At 44.4% G+C, this 20,148-nt stretch overlaps 1 protein-coding gene across 1 annotated transcript in view; it reads left to right on the forward strand.

Moving 5' to 3' along the window:
* Positions 1-20,148, forward strand: part of LOC112238735 (AT-rich interactive domain-containing protein 5B-like) — a 99,505-nt gene that overhangs the window by 55,161 nt on the left and 24,196 nt on the right. The window contains exons 6-8 of the mRNA XM_042315876.1: positions 4,490-4,703; positions 6,105-6,157; positions 12,050-12,147. Of these exons, the coding sequence (XP_042171810.1) occupies positions 4,490-4,703; positions 6,105-6,157; positions 12,050-12,147 (365 nt within the window). The remainder of the gene's footprint in view (positions 1-4,489; positions 4,704-6,104; positions 6,158-12,049; positions 12,148-20,148) is intronic.

The raw sequence follows: 20,148 nt of genomic DNA on the forward strand, positions 1-20,148 counted from the left end.
TCTGGTAAGAAGAGGGGCGGGGGCGTATGCCTTATGGCCAACGTGACATGGTGTGATGAAAGAAACATACAGGAACTCAAATCCTTCTGTTCACCTGATTTAGAATTCCTCACAATCAAATGTAGACCGCATTATCTACCAAGAGAATTCTCTTTGATTATAATCACAGCCGTATATATCCCCCCCCAAGCAGACACATCGATGGCTCTGAACGAACTCTATTTAACTCTCTGCAAACTGGAAACGATTTATCCGGAGGCTGCATTCATTGTAGCTGGGGATTGTAACAAGGCTAATCTGAAAACAAGACTCCCTAAATTTTATCAGCATATCGATTGCGCAACCAGGGGTGGAAAGACCCTGGATCATTGTTACTCTAACTTCCGCGACGCATATAAGGCCCTGCCCCGCCCCCCTTTCGGAAAAGCTGACCACGACTCCATTTTGTTCATCCCTGCCTACAGACAGAAACTAAAACAAGAAGCTCCCACGCTGAGGTCTGTCCAACGCTGGTCCGACCAAGCTGACTCCACACTCCAAGACTGCTTCCATCACGTGGACTGGGAGATGTTTCGCATTGCGTCAGACAACAACATTGACGAATACGCTGATTCGGTGTGCGAGTTCATTAGAACGTGCGTTGAAGATGTCATTCCCATAGCAACGATTAAAACATTCCCTAACCAGAAACCGTGGATTGATGGCAGCATTCGTGTGGAACTGAAGGCGCGAACCACTGCTTTTAATCAGGGCAAGGTGTCTGGTAACATGACTGAATACAAACAGTGCAGCTATTCCCTCCGCAAGGCTATCAAACAAGCTAAGCGCCAGTACAGAGACAAAGTAGAATCTCAATTCAACGGCTCAGACACAAGAGGCATGTGGCAGGGTCTACAGTCAATCACGGACTACAGGAAGAAACCCAGCCCAGTCACGGACCAGGATGTCTTGCTCCCAGGCAGACTAAATAACTTTTTGCCCGCTTTGAGGACAATACAGTGCCACTGACACGGCCTGCAACGAAAACATGCGGTCTCTCCTTCACTGCAGCCGAAGTGAGTAAGACATTTAAACGTGTTAACCCTCGCAAGGCTGCAGGCCCAGACGGCATCCCCAGCCGCGCCCTCAGAGCATGCGCAGACCAGCTGGCCGGTGTGTTTACGGACATATTCAACCAATCCCTATACCAGTCTGCTGTTCCCACATGCTTCAAGAGGGCCACCATTGTTCCTGTTCCCAAGAAAGCTAAGGTAACTGAGCTAAACGACTACCGCCCCGTAGCACACACATCCGTCATCATGAAGTGCTTTGAGAGACTAGTCAAGGACCATATCACCTCCACCCTACCTGACACCCTTGACCCACTCCAATTTGCTTACCGCCCAAATAGGTCCACAGACGATGCAATCTCAACCACACTGCACACTGCCCTAACCCATCTGGACAAGAGGAATACCTATGTGAGAATGCTGTTCATCGACTACAGCTCGGCATTCAACACCATAGTACCCTCCAAGCTCGTCATCAAGCTCGAGACCCTGGGTCTCGACCCCCGCCCTGTGCAACTGGGTACTGGACTTCCTGACGGGCCGCCCCCAGGTGGTGAGGGTAGGCAACAACATTTCCTCCCCGCTGATCCTCAACACTGGGGCCCCACAAGGGTGCGTTCTGAGCCCTCTCCTGTACTCCCTGTTCACCCACGACTGCGTGGCCACGCACGCCTCCAACTCAATCATCAAGTTTGCGGACGACACAACAGTGGTAGGCTTGATTACCAACAACGACGAGACGGCCTACAGGGAGGAGGTGAGGGCCCTCGGAGTGTGGTGTCAGGAAAATAACCTCACACTCAACGTCAACAAAACTAAGGAGATGATTGTGGACTTCAGGAAACAGCAGAGGGAACACCCCCCCATCCACATCGATGGGACAGTAGTGGAGAGGGTAGCAAGTTTTAAGTTCCTCTGCATACACATCACAGACAAACTGAATTGGTCCACTCACACAGACAGCATCGTGAGGAAGGCGCAGCAGCGCCTCTTCAACCTCAGGAGGCTGAAGAAATTTGGCTTGTCACCAAAAGCACTCACAAACTTCTACAGATGCACAATCGAGAGCATCCTGGCGGGCTGTATCACCGCCTGGTATGGCAACTGCACCGCCCTCAACCGTAAGGCTCTCCAGAGGGTAGTGAGGTCTGCACAACGCATCACCGGGGGCAAACTACCTGCCCTCCAGGACACCTACACCACCCGATGCTACAGGAAGGCCATAAAGATCATCAAGGACATCAACCACCCGAGCCACTGCCTGTTCACCCCGCTGTCATCCAGAAGGCGAGGTCAGTACAGGTGCATCAAAGCTGGGACCGAGAGACTGAAAAACAGCTTCTATCTCAAGGCCATCAGACTGTTAAACAGCCACCACTAACATTGAGTGGCTACTGCCAACACACTGTCAATGACACTGACTCTACTCCAGCCACTTTAATCATGGGAATTGATGGGAAATGATGTAAATATATCACTAGCCACTTTAAACAATGCTACCTTATATAATGTTACTTGCCCTACATTATTCATCTCATATGCATACGTAGATACTGTACTCTATCATCGACTGCATCCTTATGTAATACATGTATCACTAGCCACTTTAACTATGCCACTTGGTTTACATACTCATCTCATATGTATATACTGTACTCGATATCATCTACTGTATCTTGCCTATGCTGCTCTGTACCATCACTCATTCATATATCCTTATGTACATATTCTTTATCCCCTTACACTGTGTATAAGACAGTAGTTTTTTTTTGAATTGTTAGTTAGATTACTTGTTCGTTATTACTGCATTGTCGGAACTAGAAGCACAAGCATTTTGCTACACTCGCATTAACATCTGCTAACCATGTGTATGTGACAAATAAAATTTGATTTGATTTGTCAAATCGGAGGACCTGTTGTCCGGTGCCACAGGGTTCAATTCTCGGGCCGACTCTTTTCTCTGTATACATCAATGATGTCGCTCTTGCTGCTGGTGATTCTCTGATCCACCTCTACGCAGACGACACCATTCTGTATACATCTGGCCCTTCTTTGGACACTGTGTTAAAAACCTGTTGTGACTAGGGGGCAGTATTTTCATTTTTGGGAAAAAAACGTTCCCGTAGTAAACGGGATATTTTGTCAGGACAAGATGCTAGAATATGCATATAATTGACAGCATAGGATAGAAAACACTCTAAAGTTTCCAAAACTGTAAAAATATTGTCTCTGAGTATAACAGAACTGATGTTGCAGGCGAAAGCCTGAGAAAAATCCAATCCTGAAGTGCCTCATGTTTTGAAAGCGCTGAGTTCCTATGAGTCCCTATTGAGCAGTGAATGGGCTATCAACCAGATTACTTTTTCTCCGTATTCCCGAAGGTGTCTACAGCATTGTGATGTAGTTTTACGCATTTATGTTGAAGAATACCCGTAAGCGGCTACATTGCGCAAGTGGTCACCTGATGCTCCCAGATAGATTCTCGTGTAAAATACAGAGGTAGCCATTACTCCAATCGGTCCTACTGAAAAACTAATTGTCCCGATGGATATATTATCGAATAGATATTTGAAAAACACCTTGAGGATTGATTATAAACAACGTTTGCCATGTTTCTGTCGATATTATGGAGCTAATTTGGAATATTTTTCGCTGTTTTCGTGACTGCAATTTCCGGGCGATTTCTCAGCCAAACGTGAAGAACAAACGGAGCTATTTTGCCTACAAAAATAATATTTTGGGAAAAAAAGGAACATTTGCTATCTAACTGGGAGTCTCGTGAGTGAAAACATCCGAAGCTCATCAAAGGTAAACAATTTAATTTGATTGCTTTTCTGATTTCCGTGACCAAGTTACCTGCTGCTAGCTGGACAAAATGCTATGCTAGGCTATCGATAAACTTACACAAATGATTGTCTAGCTTTGGCTGTAAAGCATATTTTGAAAATCTGAGATGACAGGGTGATTAACAAAAGGCTTAGCTGTGTCTCAATATATTTCATTTGTGATTTTCATGAATAGGAATATTTTCTAGGAATATTTATGTCCGTTGCGTTATGCTAATTAGTGTCAGGCGATGATTACGCTCCCTCATGCGGGATGGGGAGTCATTAGAGGTTAACTAAATTTGCAGGTTTAAATTGTTTTGTTGCTATAGCAGCCTCCACTCTTTCCACTAGATGTTGGAACATTGCTGAGGGGACTGTCTTCCATTCAGAGCGTTAGTGAGGTCGGGCACTGATGTCCGTTGCTCTAATGTCCATCTCTGCCCCCACCTCTGCCCTCATGTCCACCTCTGCCCTCATGTCCACCTCTGCCCTCATGTCCACCTCTGCCCTCATGTCCACCTCTGCCCTCATGTCCACCTCTGCCCTCATGTCCACCTCTGCCCTCATGTCCACCTCTGCCCTCATGTCCACCTCTGCCCTCTGTGTCTTCAGGTGAAGCCTGAGTCCAAGGCAGTGCTGTCCAGGTGGCCTAAAGGAATCAGTAGAGGCAGCAGCTGCTGTAAGAGGGTCTCCCCTAAAGGAAGAACAGGGGGAGGAAGTGAGGAGTGTCCTCCTGATGAACAGGCCTTCCTAGTAGCTCTGTATAAATACATGAAGGAGAGGAGGACGCCCATAGAGAGGATCCCCTACCTGGGCTTCAAACAGAGTAAGTAGAAGCCTCCTTCTTTTACTGCCTCTATCTTTCTGGAGCCAACACCTCTGTTTTCTCACTAGATGCTGTCAGTCTGTCTGTCAGGCCACCAGGGTCAGGTGCTGCTGTGTCAACATGGTATCAGCCCTGCATTGAGTCCAGGAACAACGATGCTAACATGTGGCAGCCCAGCAGAACAGAACAGAACACAGCAGAGTGGAACAGAGCACAACACAGCTGAGCAGAGCAGAACAGAGCAGAACACAGCTGAGCAAAACACAGCAGAACACAGCTGAGCACAGCAGAGCAGAACACAGCTGAGCACAGCTGAGCAGAACACAGCAGAACACAGCTGAGCAGAACAGAGCAGAACACAGCTGAGCAGAACAGAACAGAGCAGGACACAGCAGAGTGGAACAGGACACAGCAGAGTGGAACAGAACACAGCTGAGCAGAGTGGAACAGAACACAGCTGAGCAGAACAGAGCAGAACACAGCTGAGCAGAACAGAGCAGAACACAGCTGAGCAGAACACAGCTGAGCAGAACACAGCTGAGCAGAACACAGCTGAGCAGAACACAGCTGAGCAGAACACAGCTGAGCAGAACACAGCTGAGCAGAACACAGCTGAGCAGAACAGAGCAGAACACAGCTGAGCAGAACACAGCTGAGCAGAACAGAGCAGAACAGAGCAGAACACAGCTGAGCAGAACAGAGCAGAACAGAACAGAGCAGAACACAGCTGAGCAGAACAGAGCTGAGCAGAACAGAGCAGAACACAGCTGAGCAGAACAGAGCAGAACACAGCTGAGCAAAACAGAGCAGGACAGAGCAGGACAGAGCAGGACAGAGCAGAGCAGAGCAGAACAGAAGGATATGGGGGTAGAATAAGAGAGAGGAGGAGAGGAGGATATGGGGATACAATAGGGGAGAGGAAGGGAGGAGGTTTGAGAGAGAGGAGGAGATAAGGATATGGGGGTAGAATAAGGGAGAGAGAAGGCCATCATGACAAATGCATGGAATCCTGATGAAAGCCAGATTGATCCTCTGGAGTAATCAGTAATATTCCTTTTAGAGAATGTCATTGACAGACACTACAGTATGGAATTGTCCTGTACATTGTAATTAATGTTATTAATACTGTATTAAAAACAGGTTTTCCTTTTCATGTAAGAAGTGTTGATATTTCAAAAATCTTAAATCCCTTTTGAATGTTGTAGGTATGACTGACTGACTGACTGACTGACTGACTGACTGACTGACTGACTGACTGACTGTATTGTATAGACAGAATATAACAACTGGGTTTGTCTTGGTGTTATTGTCTTATTGATCGCTGTATAGACAGAACATTACAACTGGGTTTGTCTTGGTGTTATTGTCTTATTGATCTCACTATTATTGTCCCTCTAACAGTAAACCTTTGGAACATGTTTCAAGTAGCAGAGACCCTTGGAGGATATGAGCTGGTAAGTGATTTCTCGTCTAAATCATGGTGAAATAAAGGGTTTGTATAGTTTTATGTTTGTCCCTCAGCGTTTCCTCTGACACTGTCATCGCCACGCCTATCTCTGACCTTTTTAACCTGTCTCTCCTTTCTGGGGAGGTTCCCATTGCTTGGAAGGCAGCCACAGTTCGTCCTTTATTTTAAGGGGGAGATCAAGCCGATCCTAACTGTTATAGGCCTATTTCTATTTTGCCCTGTTTATCAAAAGTGTTGGAGAAACTTAATCAACAATCAACTGACTGGCTTTCTTGATGTCTATAGTATTCTCTCGGGTATGCAATCTGGTTTCCACTCAGGTTATGGATGCGTCACTGCAACCTTAAAGGTCCTCAATGATTTCACCATTGCCCTTGATTTTAAGCAATATTGCGCTGCTATTTTTATTGACTTGGCCAAAGCTTTTGATACGGTAGACCATTCCATCCTGGGAGGCTGGCTAAGGAATATTGGTGTCTCTGAGGGGTCTTTGGCCTGGTTTGCTAACTACCTCGCTCAAAGAGTGCAGTGTATAAAGTCATAAAATCTGCTGTCTCAGCCACTGCCTGTGACCAGGGGAGTACCCCAAGGCTCAATGCTGGGCCCCACACTCTTCTAAATTTACATCAACAACATAGCTCAGGCAGTAGGAAGCTCTCTCATCCATTTATATGCAGATGAAACAGTCTTATACTCAGCTGGCCCCTCCCTGGATTTAGTGTTAAACACTCTACAATAAAGCTTTCTTAGTGTCCAACAAGCTTTCTCTACCCTTAACCTCTCTGAACCACCCATACCGGATCCGGGATAATTGTCATCAGCAACGCTGAATAGCATAGCACCACAGTCAAATAATATTACTAGAAAATATTCATATTCATGAAATCACAAGTGCAATATTGCAAAACACAGCTTAGCCTTTTGTTAATCCACCTGTCGTCTCAGATTTCGAAATTATGCTTTACACTTCCGGCGCCGCAGTACTTCCGGCGCCGACAGAGATGGCCGCCTCGCTTCGCGTTCCTAGGAAACTATGCAGTTTTTTGTTTTTTTACGTGTTATTTCTTACACTAGTACCCCAGGTCATCTTAGGTTTCTTTACATACAGCCGACAAGAACTACTGAATATAAGATCAGCGTCAACTCACCATCAGTACGACCAAGAATATGTTTTCCGCGACGCGGATCCTGTGTTCTGCCTTACAACCAGTGTAACCGAGTGGATCACATGCAGCGACCAAAAAAAAAACGACTCAGAAAAAGAGGGAAACGAAGCGGTCTTCTGGTCAGACTCCGGAGACGGGCACATCGTGCACCACTCCCTAGCATTCTTCTTGCCAATGTCCAGTCTCTTGACAACAAGGTTGATGAAATCCGAGCAAGGGTAGCATTCCAGAGGGACATCAGAGACTGTAACGTTCTCTGCTTCACGGAAACATGGCTAACTGGAGAGACGCAATCCGAAGCGGTGCAGCCAGCGGGTTTCTCCACGCATCGCGCCGACAGAAACAAACATCTTTCTGGTAAGAAGAGGGGCGGGGGCGTATGTCTTATGGCCAACGTGACATGGTGTGATGAAAGAAACATACAGGAACTCAAATCCTTCTGTTCACCTGATTTAGAATTCCTCACAATCAAATGTAGACCGCATTATCTACCAAGAGAATTCTCTTCGATTATAATCACAGCCGTATATATCCCCCAAGCAGACACATCGATGGCTCTGAACGAACTTTATTTAACTCTCTGCAAACTGGAAACGATTTATCCGGAGGCTGCATTCATTGTAGCTGGGGATTTTAACAAGGCTAATCTGAAAACAAGACTCCCTAAATTTTATCAGCATATCGATTGCGCAACCAGGGGTGGAAAGACCCTGGATCATTGTTACTCTAACTTCCGCGACGCATATAAGGCCCTGCCCCGCCCCCTTTCGGAAAAGCTGACCACGACTCCATTTTGTTGATCCCTGCCTACAGACAGAAACTAAAACAAGAAGCTCCCACGCTGAGTTCTGTCCAACGCTGGTCCGACCAAGCTGACTCCACACTCCAAGACTGCTTCCATCACGTGGACTGGGAGATGTTTCGTATTGCGTCAGACAACAACATTGACGAATACGCTGATACGGTGTGCGAGTTCATTAGAACGTGCGTTGAAGATGTCGTTCCCATAGCAACGATTAAAACATTCCCTAACCAGAAACCGTGGATTGATGGCAGCATTCGTGTGAAACTGAAGGCACGAACCACTGCTTTTAATCAGGGCAAGGTGTCTGGTAACATGGCTGAATACAAACAGTGCAGCTATTCCCTCCGCAAGGCTATCAAACAAGCTAAGCGCCAGTACAGAGACAAAGTAGAATCTCAATTCAACGGCTCAGACACAAGAGGTATGTGGCAGGGTCTACAGTCAATCACGGACTACAGGAAGAAACCCAGCCCAGTCACGGACCAGGATGTCTTGCTCCCAGGCAGACTAAATAACTTTTTGCCCGCTTTGAGGACAATACAGTGCCACTGACACGGCCTGCAACGGAAACATGCGGTCTCTCCTTCACTGCAGCCGAAGTGAGTAAGACATTTAAACGTGTTAACCCTCGCAAGGCTGCAGGCCCAGACGGCATCCCCAGCCGCGCCCTCAGAGCATGCGCAGACCAGCTGGCCGGTGTGTTTACGGACATATTCAATCAATCCCTATACCAGTCTGCTGTTCCCACATGCTTCAAGAGGGCCACCATTGTTCCTGTTCCCAAGAAAGCTAAGGTAACTGAGCTAAACGACTACCGCCCCGTAGCACTCACATCCGTCATCATGAAGTGCTTTGAGAGACTAGTCAAGGACCATATCACCTCCACCCTACCTGACACCCTTGACCCACTCCAATTTGCTTACCGCCCAAATAGGTCCACAGACGATGCAATCTCAACCACACTGCACACTGCCCTAACCCATCTGGACAAGAGGAATACCTATGTGAGAATGCTGTTCATCGACTACAGCTCGGCATTCAACACCATAGTACCCTCCAAGCTCGTCATCAAGCTCGAGACCCTGGGTCTCGACCCCGCCCTGTGCAACTGGGTACTGGACTTCCTGACGGGCCGCCCCCAGGTGGTGAGGGTAGGCAACAACATCTCCTCCCCGCTGATCCTCAACACTGGGGCCCCACAAGGGTGCGTTCTGAGCCCTCTCCTGTACTCCCTGTTCACCCACGACTGCGTGGCCATGCACGCCTCCAACTCAATCATCAAGTTTGCGGACGACACAACAGTGGTAGGCTTGATTACCAACAACGACGAGACGGCCTACAGGGAGGAGGTGAGGGCCCTCGGAGTGTGGTGTCAGGAAAATAACCTCACACTCAACGTCAACAAAACTAAGGAGATGATTGTGGACTTCAGGAAACAGCAGAGGGAACACCCCCATCCACATCGATGGAACAGTAGTGGAGAGGGTAGCAAGTTTTAAGTTCCTCGGCATACACATCACAGACAAACTGAATTGGTCCACTCACACAGACCGCATCGTGAGGAAGGCGCAGCAGCGCCTCTTCAACCTCAGGAGGCTGAAGAAATTTGGCTTGTCACCAAAAGCACTCACAAACTTCTACAGATGCACAATCGAGAGCATCCTGGCGGGCTGTATCACCGCCTGGTATGGCAACTGCACCGCCCTCAACCGTAAGGCTCTCCAGAGGGTAGTGAGGTCTGCACAACGCATCACCGGGGGCAAACTACCTGCCCTCCAGGACACCTACACCACCCGATGCTACAGGAAGGCCATAAAGATCATCAAGGACATCAACCACCCGAGCCACTGCCTGTTCACCCCGCTGCCATCCAGAAGGCGAGGTCAGTACAGGTGCATCAAAGCTGGGACCGAGAGACTGAAAAACAGCTTCTATCTCAAGGCCATCAGACTGTTAAACAGCCACCACTAACATTGAGTGGCTACTGCCAACACACTGTCAATGACACTGACTCTACTCCAGCCACTTTAATCATGGGAATCGATGGGAAATGATGTAAATATATCACTAGCCACTTTAAACAATGCTACCTTATATAATGTTACTTACCCTACATTGTTCATCTCATATGCATACGTTGATACTGTACTCTATATCATCGACTGCATCCTTATGTAATACATGTATCACTAGCCACTTTAACTATGCCACTTGGTTTACATACTTATCTCATATGTATATACTGTACTCGATATCATCTACTGTATCTTGCCTATGCTGCTCTGTACCATCACTCATTCATATATCCTTATGTACATATTCTTTATCCCCTTACACTGTGTATGACAGTAGTTTTTTTTGGAATTGTTAGTTAGATTACTTGCTCGTTATTACTGCATTGTCGGAACTAGAAGCACAAGCATTTCGCTACACTCGCATTAACATCTGCTAACCATGTGTATGTGACAAATAAAATTTGATTTGATTTGATTTACAGCTAAAGCAATCCAAGCGTTTGTGTAAATTTCTCGATCGCTCAAGAAAACAATAAGTACACTTAGCATCAGGTAACTTGGACACGAAAATCAGAAAAGCAATCAAATTAATCGTTTACCTTTGATGATCTTCGGATGTTTTCACTCACGAGACTCCCAGTTAGACAACAAATGTTCCTTTTGTTCCATAAAGATATTTTTTATATCCAAATACCTCGTATAACTTAGAATACCTCAAATACCTTAGTTTGGGTTATGCCCAGGAATCCACCAGAAAGAGCGGTCACGACAACGCAGACAAAAATTCCACATTTTATCCATAAAATCCACATAATGTCCACAAAAATGTCAGACGTTTTTTATAATCAATCCTCAGGGTGTTTGTCAAATATCTATTCGATAATATATCAACCCGGACAGTTGGCTTTTCACTAGGACCGGGAGTAACAATGGCCGCCTTTCTCTTTTGCGCACAACTCACTTTGAGAGCCCCCACCTATCCACTTACGCAATGTGGTCGTTCACGCACTACGAGTAACAATGGCCGCGAAACTATGTCTGAAGACTGTTGACACCTTGAGGAAGTGATAGGAAAAGGAATCTGGTTGATATCCCTTTAAATGGAGCAATGGGTTGGATAGGAAATGTTCCTTTTTTCCAAAAATATTATTTTTGTAGGCGAAATAGCTCCGTTTGTTCTTCACGTTTGGCTGAGAAATCGTCCGGAAAATGCGGTCACTACAACGCCAAACTTTTTTCCAAATTAGCTCCATAATATCTACAGAAATATGGCAAACGTTGTTTAGGAATCAATCCTCAATGTGTTTTCACATATCTATTCCATAATATATCCACCGGGACAATTGGTTTCTCATTAGAAGCAATTGGAATAATGGCTACCTCTGTACTTTACGCAAGATTTTCTGCGGGAGCCATCATGTGACCACTTGCTCAATGTGGTCCCTTACGGCTATTCTTCAACATAAATGCGTAAAAATAAGTCACAATGCTGTAGACACCTTGGGGAATACGTAGAAAGCGTAAGCTCATTCGTAGCCCATTAACAGCCATATAAGGAGTCATTGGCATGCAGCGCTTTCAAAATATGGGGCACTTCCTGATTGGCTTTTTATATGGGTTTCACCTGTAACATCAGTTGTGTTGCACTCACATACAATATCTTTGCAGTTTTGGAAACGTTAGAGTGTTTTCTATCCAAAGCTGTCAGTTATATGCATAGTCGAGCATCTTGTTGTGACAAAATATCCTGTTTAAAACGGGAACGTTTTTTATCCAAAAATGAAATACCGCCCCCAGAGTTTTAAGAGTTTCAATATGCTAATATGCTAGCTATGCTATATGTTAGGGTCCAACTGTTTTCTAACCCTGTCATTGTTCCCCTGTGTCATCAGATCACATCGCGCCGACAGTGGAAACATGTTTATGACGAGTTAGGAGGAAACCCAGGAAGCACCAGCGCTGCAACCTGCACCAGACGACACTATGAAAGGTCTCTATATTAAACATGTCCCCTACTATACCTGCACCAGACGACACTATGAAAGGTTTTAAACATGTCCCCTACTATACCTGTATACACAGACACTATGAAAGGTCTCTATATTAAACATGTCCCCTACTATACCTGTATACATAGACACTATGAAAGGTCTCTATATTAAACATGTCCCCTACTACACCTGTATACACAGACACTATGAAAGGTCTCTATATTAAACATGTCCCCTACTATACCTGTATACATAGACACTATGAAAGGTCTCTATATTAAACATGTCCCCTACTACACCTGTATACACAGACACTATGAAAGGTCTCTATATTAAACATGTCCCCTACTATACCTGCACCAGACGACACTATGAAAGGTCTCTATATTAAACATGTCCCCTACTATACCTGCACCAGACGACACTATGAAAGGTTTTAAACATGTCCCCTACTATACCTGTATACACAGACACTATGAAAGGTCTCTATATTAAACATGTCCCCTACTATACCTGTATACACAGACACTATGAAAGGTCTCTATATTAAACATGTCCCCTACTATACCTGTATACATAGACACTATGAAAGGTCTCTATATTAAACATGTCCCCTACTATACCTGTATACACAGACACTATGAAAGGTCTCTATATTAAACATGTCCCCTACTACACCTGTATACACAGACACTATGAAATGTACTCTAACTGTACTGTATTAATGAATGGCAAATACTGTAGATGGGAGTAATAATGACTTGACAGTATGGTACATATTAGGAGAACCGTTTGACTCATGACAGGCAGAGAATGATTCATACAGTATGGTACATATTAGGAGAACATTTAGAATCTTTCTCGTACTGTAGTTGGTACCATGGAGGATCCAGTCTCAGACCAGTTATTAGTACTGTATGTGGTACCATGGAGGATCCAGTCTCAGACCAGTTATTAGTACTGTAGTTGGTACCATGGAGGATACAGTCTCAGACCAGTTATTAGTACTGTAGTTGGTACCATGGAGGATCCAGTCTCAGACCAGTTATTAGTACTGTAGTTGGTACCATATAGAGGATACAGTCTCAGACCAGCTATTAGTACTGTAGTTGTTACCATATAGAGGATACAGTCTCAGACCAGTTATTAGTACTGTAGTTGGGATATAGAGGATACAGTCTCAGACCAGTAATTAGTAATGTAGTTGGTACCATGGAGGATCCAGTCTCAGACCAGTTATTAGTACTGTAGTTGGGACCATATAGAGGATACAGTCTCAGACCAGTTATTAGTACTGTAGTTGGTACCATGGAGGATACAGTCTCAGACCAGTTATTAGTACTGTAGTTGGGACCATATAGAGGATACAGTCTCAGCCCAGTTATTAGTACTGTAGTTGGTACCATGGAGGATACAGTCTCAGACCAGCTATTAGTACTGTAGTTGGGACCATATAGAGGATACAGTCTCAGCCCAGTTATTAGTACTGTAGTTGGTACCATGGAGGATACAGTCTCAGACCAGTTATTAGTACTGTAGTTGGTACCATGGAGGATACAGTCTCAGACCAGTTATTAGTACTGTAGTTGGTACCATATAAAGGATACAGTCTCAGACCAGTTATTAGTACTGTAGTTGGTACCATATAGAGGATACAGTCTCAGACCAGTTATTAGTACTGTAGTTGGTACCATGGAGGATACAGTCTCAGACCAGTTATTAGTACTGTAGTTGGTACCATATAGAGGATACAGTCTCAGACCAGTTATTAGTACTGTAGTTGGTACCATGGAGGATACAGTCTCAGACCAGTTCTTAGTACTGTAGTTGGGACCATATAGAGGATACAGTCTCAGACCAGTTATTAGTACTGTAGTTGGTACCATGGAGGATACAGTCTCAGACCAGTTATTAGTACTGTAGTTGGTACCATATAGAGGATACAGTCTCAGACCAGTTATTAGTACTGTAGTTGGTACCATGGAGGATACAGTCTCAGACCAGTTATTAGTACTGTAGTTGGGACCATATAGAGGATACAGTCTCAGACCAGTTATTAGTACTGTAGTTGGTAACATGGAGGATCCAGTCTCAGACCAGTTATTAGTACAGTAGTTGGGACCATATAGAGGATACAGTCTCAGACCAGTTATTAGTACTGTAGTTGGGACCATATAGAGGATACAGTCTCAGACCAGTTATTAGTACTGTAGTTGGGACCATATAGAGGATACAGTCTCAGACCAGTTATTAGTACTGTAGTTGGTACCATGGAGGATACAGTCTCAGACCAGTTATTAGTACTGTAGTTGGTACCATATAGAGGATACAGTCTCAGACCAGTTGTTAGTACCGTAGTTGGTACCATGGAAGATCCAGTCTCAGACCAGTTATTAGTACTGTAGTTGGTACCATGGAGGATACAGTCTCAGACCAGTTATTAATACTGTAGTTGGTACCATGGAGGATACAGTCTCAGACCAGTTATTAGTACTGTAGTTGGTACCATGGAGGATACAGTCTCAGACCAGTTATTAGTACTGTAGTTGGTACCATGGAGGATACAGTCTCAGACCAGTTATTAGTAGTGTAGTTGGTACCATGGAGGATACAGTCTCAGACCAGTTATTAGTACTGTAGTTGGTACCATGGAGGATACAGTCTCAGGCCAGTTATTAGTACTGTAGTTGGTACCATGGAGGATACAGTCTCAGGCCAGTTATTAGTACTGTAGTTGGTACCATGGAGGATACAGTCTCAGACCAGTTATTAGTACTGTAGTTGGTACCATATAGAGGATACAGTCTAAGACCAGTTATTAGTACTGTAGTTGGTACCATGGAGGATACAGTCTCAGACCAGTTATTAGTACTGTAGTTTGTACCATATATAGGATACAGTCTCAGACCAGTTATTAGTACTGTAGTTGGTACCATGGAGGATACAGTCTCAGACCAGTTATTAGTACTGTAGTTGGGACCATATAGAGGATACAGTCTCAGACCAGTTATTAGTACTGTAGTTGGTAACATGGAGGATCCAGTCTCAGACCAGTTATTAGTACTGTAGTTGGTACCATATAGAGGATACAGTCTCAGACCAGTTATTAGTACTGTAGTTGGGACCATATAGAGGATACAGTCTCAGACCAGTTATTAGTACTGTAGTTGGTACCATGGAGGATACAGTCTCAGACCAGTTATTAGTACTGTAGTTGGTACCATATAGAGGATACAGTCTCAGACCAGTTGTTAGTACTGTAGTTGGTACCATGGAAGATCCAGTCTCAGACCAGTTATTAGTACTGTAGTTGGTACCATGGAGGATACAGTCTCAGACCAGTTATTAATACTGTAGTTGGTACCATGGAGGATACAGTCTCAGACCAGTTATTAGTACTGTAGTTGGTACCATGGAGGATACAGTCTCAGACCAGTTATTAGTACTGTAGTTGGTACCATGGAGGATACAGTCTCAGACCAGTTATTAGTAGTGTAGTTGGTACCATGGAGGATACAGTCTCAGACCAGTTATTAGTACTGTAGTTGGTACCATGGAGGATACAGTCTCAGGCCAGTTATTAGTACTGTAGTTGGTACCATGGAGGATACAGTCTCAGGCCAGTTATTAGTACTGTAGTTGGTACCATGGAGGATACAGTCTCAGACCAGTTATTAGTACTGTAGTTGGGACCATATAGAGGATACAGTCTCAGACCAGTTATTAGTACCATGGAGGATCCAGTCTCAGACCAGTTATTAGTACTGTAGTTGGTACCATATAGAGGATACAGTCTCAGACCAGTTATTAGTACTGTAGTTGGTACCATGGAGGATACAGTCTCAGACCAGTTATTAGAGTTTGTACCATATAGGATACAGTCTCAGACCAGTTATTAGTATTAGTACCATGGAGGATACAGTCTCAGACCAGTTATTAGTACTGTAGTTGGTACCATGGAGGATACAGTCTCAGACCAGTTATTAGTACTGTCGTTGGTACCATGGAGGATACAGTCTCAGACCAGTTATTAGTACTGTAGTTGGTACCATGGAGGATACAGTCTCAGACCAGTTATTAGTACTGTAGTTGGTACCATGGAGGATACAGTCTCAGACCAGTTATTAGTACTGTAGTTGGGACCATATAGAGGATACAGTCTCAGACCAGTTATTAGTACTGTAGTTGGTAACATGGAGGATCCAGTCTCAGACCAGTTATTAGTACTGTAGTTGGTACCATATAGAGGATACAGTCTCAGACCAGTTATTAGTACTGTAGTTGGTACCATGGAGGATACAGTCTCAGACCAGTTATTAGTACTGTAGTTTGTACCATATATAGGATACAGTCTCAGACCAGTTATTAGTACTGTAGTTGGTACCATATAGAGGATACAGTCTCAGACCAGTTATTAGTACTGTAGTTGGTACCATGGAGGATACAGTCTCAGACCAGTTATTAGTACTGTCGTTGGTACCATGGAGGATACAGTCTCAGACCAGTTATTAGTACTGTAGTTGGTACCATGGAGGATACAGTCTCAGACCAGTTATTAGTACTGTAGTTGGTACCATGGAGGATACAGTCTCAGACCAGTTATTAGTACTGTAGTTGGTACCATGGAGGATACAGTCTCAGACCAGTTATTAGTACTGTAGTTGGTACCATGGAGGATACAGTCTCAGACCAGTTATTAGTACTGTAGTTGGTACCATATAGAGGATACAGTCTCAGACCAGTTATTAGTACTGTAGTTGGTACCATGGAGGATACAGTCTCAGACCAGTTATTAGTACTGTAGTTGGTACCATGGAGGATACAGTCTCAGACCAGTTATTAGTACTGTAGTTGGTACCATATAGAGGATACAGTCTCAGACCAGTTATTAGTACTGTAGTTGGTACCATGGAGGATACAGTCTCAGACCAGTTATTAGTACTGTAGTTGGTACCATGGAGGATACAGTCTCAGACCAGTTATTAGTAGTGTAGTTGGTACCATGGAGGATACAGTCTCAGACCAGTTATTAGTACTGTAGTTGGTACCATGGAGGATACAGTCTCAGACCAGTTATTAGTACTGTAGTTGGTACCATGGAGGATACAGTCTCAGACCAGTTATTAGTACTGTAGTTGGTACCATGGAGGATACAGTCTCAGACCAGTTATTAGTACAGTTGGTACCATATAGAGGATACAGTCTCAGACCAGTTATTAGTACTGTAGTTGGTACCATGGAGGATACAGTCTCAGACCAGTTATTAGTACTGTAGTTGGTACCATGGAGGATACAGTCTCAGACCAGTTATTAGTAGTGTAGTTGGTACCATGGAGGATACAGTCTCAGACCAGTTATTAGTACTGTAGTTGGTACCATGGAGGATACAGTCTCAGGCCAGTTATTAGTACTGTAGTTGGTACCATGGAGGATACAGTCTCAGGCCAGTTATTAGTACTGTAGTTGGTACCATGGAGGATACAGTCTCAGACCAGTTATTAGTACTGTAGTTGGGACCATATAGAGGATACAGTCTCAGACCAGTTATTAGTACTGTAGTTGGTAACATGGAGGATCCAGTCTCAGACCAGTTATTAGTACTGTAGTTGGTACCATAGAGGATACAGTCTCAGACCAGTTATTAGTACTGTAGTTGGTACCATGGAGGATACAGTCTCAGACCAGTTATTAGTACTGTAGTTTGTACCATATATAGGATACAGTCTCAGACCAGTTATTAGTACTGTAGTTGGTACCATGGAGGATACAGTCTAAGACCAGTTATTAGTACTGTAGTTGGTACCATGGAGGATACAGTCTCAGACCAGTTATTAGTACTGTAGTTTGTACCATATATAGGATACAGTCTCAGACCAGTTATTAGTACTGTAGTTGGTACCATGGAGGATACAGTCTCAGACCAGTTATTAGTACTGTAGTTGGTACCATGGAGGATACAGTCTCAGACCAGTTATTAGTACTGTAGTTGGGACCATATAGAGGATACAGTCTCAGACCAGTTATTAGTACTGTAGTTGGTAACATGGAGGATCCAGTCTCAGACCAGTTATTAGTACTGTAGTTGGTACCATATAGAGGATACAGTCTCAGACCAGTTATTAGTACTGTAGTTGGTACCATGGAGGATACAGTCTCAGACCAGTTATAGTACTGTAGGATACAGTCTCAGACCAGTTATTAGTACTGTAGTTGGTACCATATAGAGGATACAGTCTCAGACCAGTTATTAGTACTGTAGTTGGTACCATGGAGGATACAGTCTCAGACCAGTTATTAGTAGTTGGTACCATGGAGGATACAGTCTCAGACCAGTTATTAGTACTGTAGTTGGTACCATGGAGGATACAGTCTCAGACCAGTTATTAGTACTGTAGTTGGTACCATGGAGGATACAGTCTCAGACCAGTTATTAGTACTGTAGTTGGTACCATGGAGGATACAGTCTCAGACCAGTTATTAGTACTGTAGTTGGTACCATGGAGGATACAGTCTCAGACCAGTTATTAGTACTGTAGTTGGTACCATATGGAGGATACAGTCTCAGACCAGTTATTAGTACTGTAGTTGGTACCATGGAGGATACAGACTCAGACCAGTTATTAGTACTGTAGTTGGTACCATGTAGGATACAGTCTCAGACCAGTTATTAGTACTGTAGTTGGTACCATGGAGGATACAGTCTCAGACCAGTTATTAGTAGAAATCATGAAAATAATGGTCAAGCAGGTTGGCTGATGGAATGTGTAGAGATATCGTAATATCTCCTTGGATTGGATTCTGCCCCAAGAGGTTTTTAAACATATTTTTCCCAAGGGGTGCTTTCGACAGATATCCCTCGTTAATGACTGCTTTGCAGCTAGCGTTAGGGGATGACAGTGTGGTCAGTGGAGGAGGCACGGTGGCCTGTGACCATACCTGATTGGTTTTCAAATCCAGCAATGGGAGTAACCGATCCATCAAGTCTGCTCCAAGTAGCAGGGTTACAGTTTCGAGGCTGGTAACATACACAGGGTGAACGAGCGATACGTCCTTGAAGTGTAGTTTCAGCATGACTCTCAATGTGAGAGGCGAGGTAGTCTGAGTGACCCCTCAAAGTGTAGCGTCGCATCGTTCCACTTTTAACCAACGTTTAAGTTGGCTTCAAAGCCCTTTTAAGATCATCAAACAATGTTTGAGAGATGAGTGATATTGTCGCACCTGAGTCAATTAGCGCATGACAAGTTAAGCAGTTCTCCAGGACTGTTTCCAGGTATGGGCGTTTAGATTCATGGTTAGTGGACATGTTCCCCACAAAGTGGAGTGGTCATTCTCAACTTCATAATGTGTCATTTCTGTTCAAGGTGGAAGCAGATTGACTTTTCTGATTTTGAGTGGGCTTGGCTTTAACAAAGCGCTTGACCTTTTTCTTCACAACCTTTGTATCAGAGTCTATAGACAAAGCCCAGTGGGCTTGTTTCTTGATCAAGCGGGCCCTGGAAGGGTCTTGAATGAGAGCGTGAGAAATTAGAACTTTAACGTCCTTGCTATGGGTGTTAATTCCTGCGGACCTGGTGTCCGGTAATTCCCCTTCTAGTCCTTGTGACTTGTCTTTCACCCTTTTCTCTAATTGTTCTCGCTTTAGTTCAAATCAAATCAAATCAAATTTATTTATATAGCCCTTCGTACATCAGCTGATATCTCAAAGTGCTGTACAGAAACCCAGCCTAAAACCCCAAACAGCAAGCAATGCAGGTGTAGTTCTTCCCGTAGTGGAACTTCTGGAGAACATTGGTCTACGTTTTGATCATCCTTCACCCCTTTGTTACCCTTGTGCTCTGACACTTTTTGGGGGTTGGGTGCAGGAACGTAGTGAACAGGTCGATTGTAGCGGTAGTCATGTTGATGGAGACGTACTTTACAGTTATTTTGACCGCGGAGGTTTTTGGAATCATGGTCTCGTGGTAGAAACTGTTGTTGTGTGTCATCTCTCAACACTCCAA

Source organism: Oncorhynchus tshawytscha, unplaced genomic scaffold (genome assembly GCF_018296145.1).
Source record: "Oncorhynchus tshawytscha isolate Ot180627B unplaced genomic scaffold, Otsh_v2.0 Un_contig_1928_pilon_pilon, whole genome shotgun sequence".
NCBI lineage: Eukaryota > Metazoa > Chordata > Actinopteri > Salmoniformes > Salmonidae > Oncorhynchus > Oncorhynchus tshawytscha.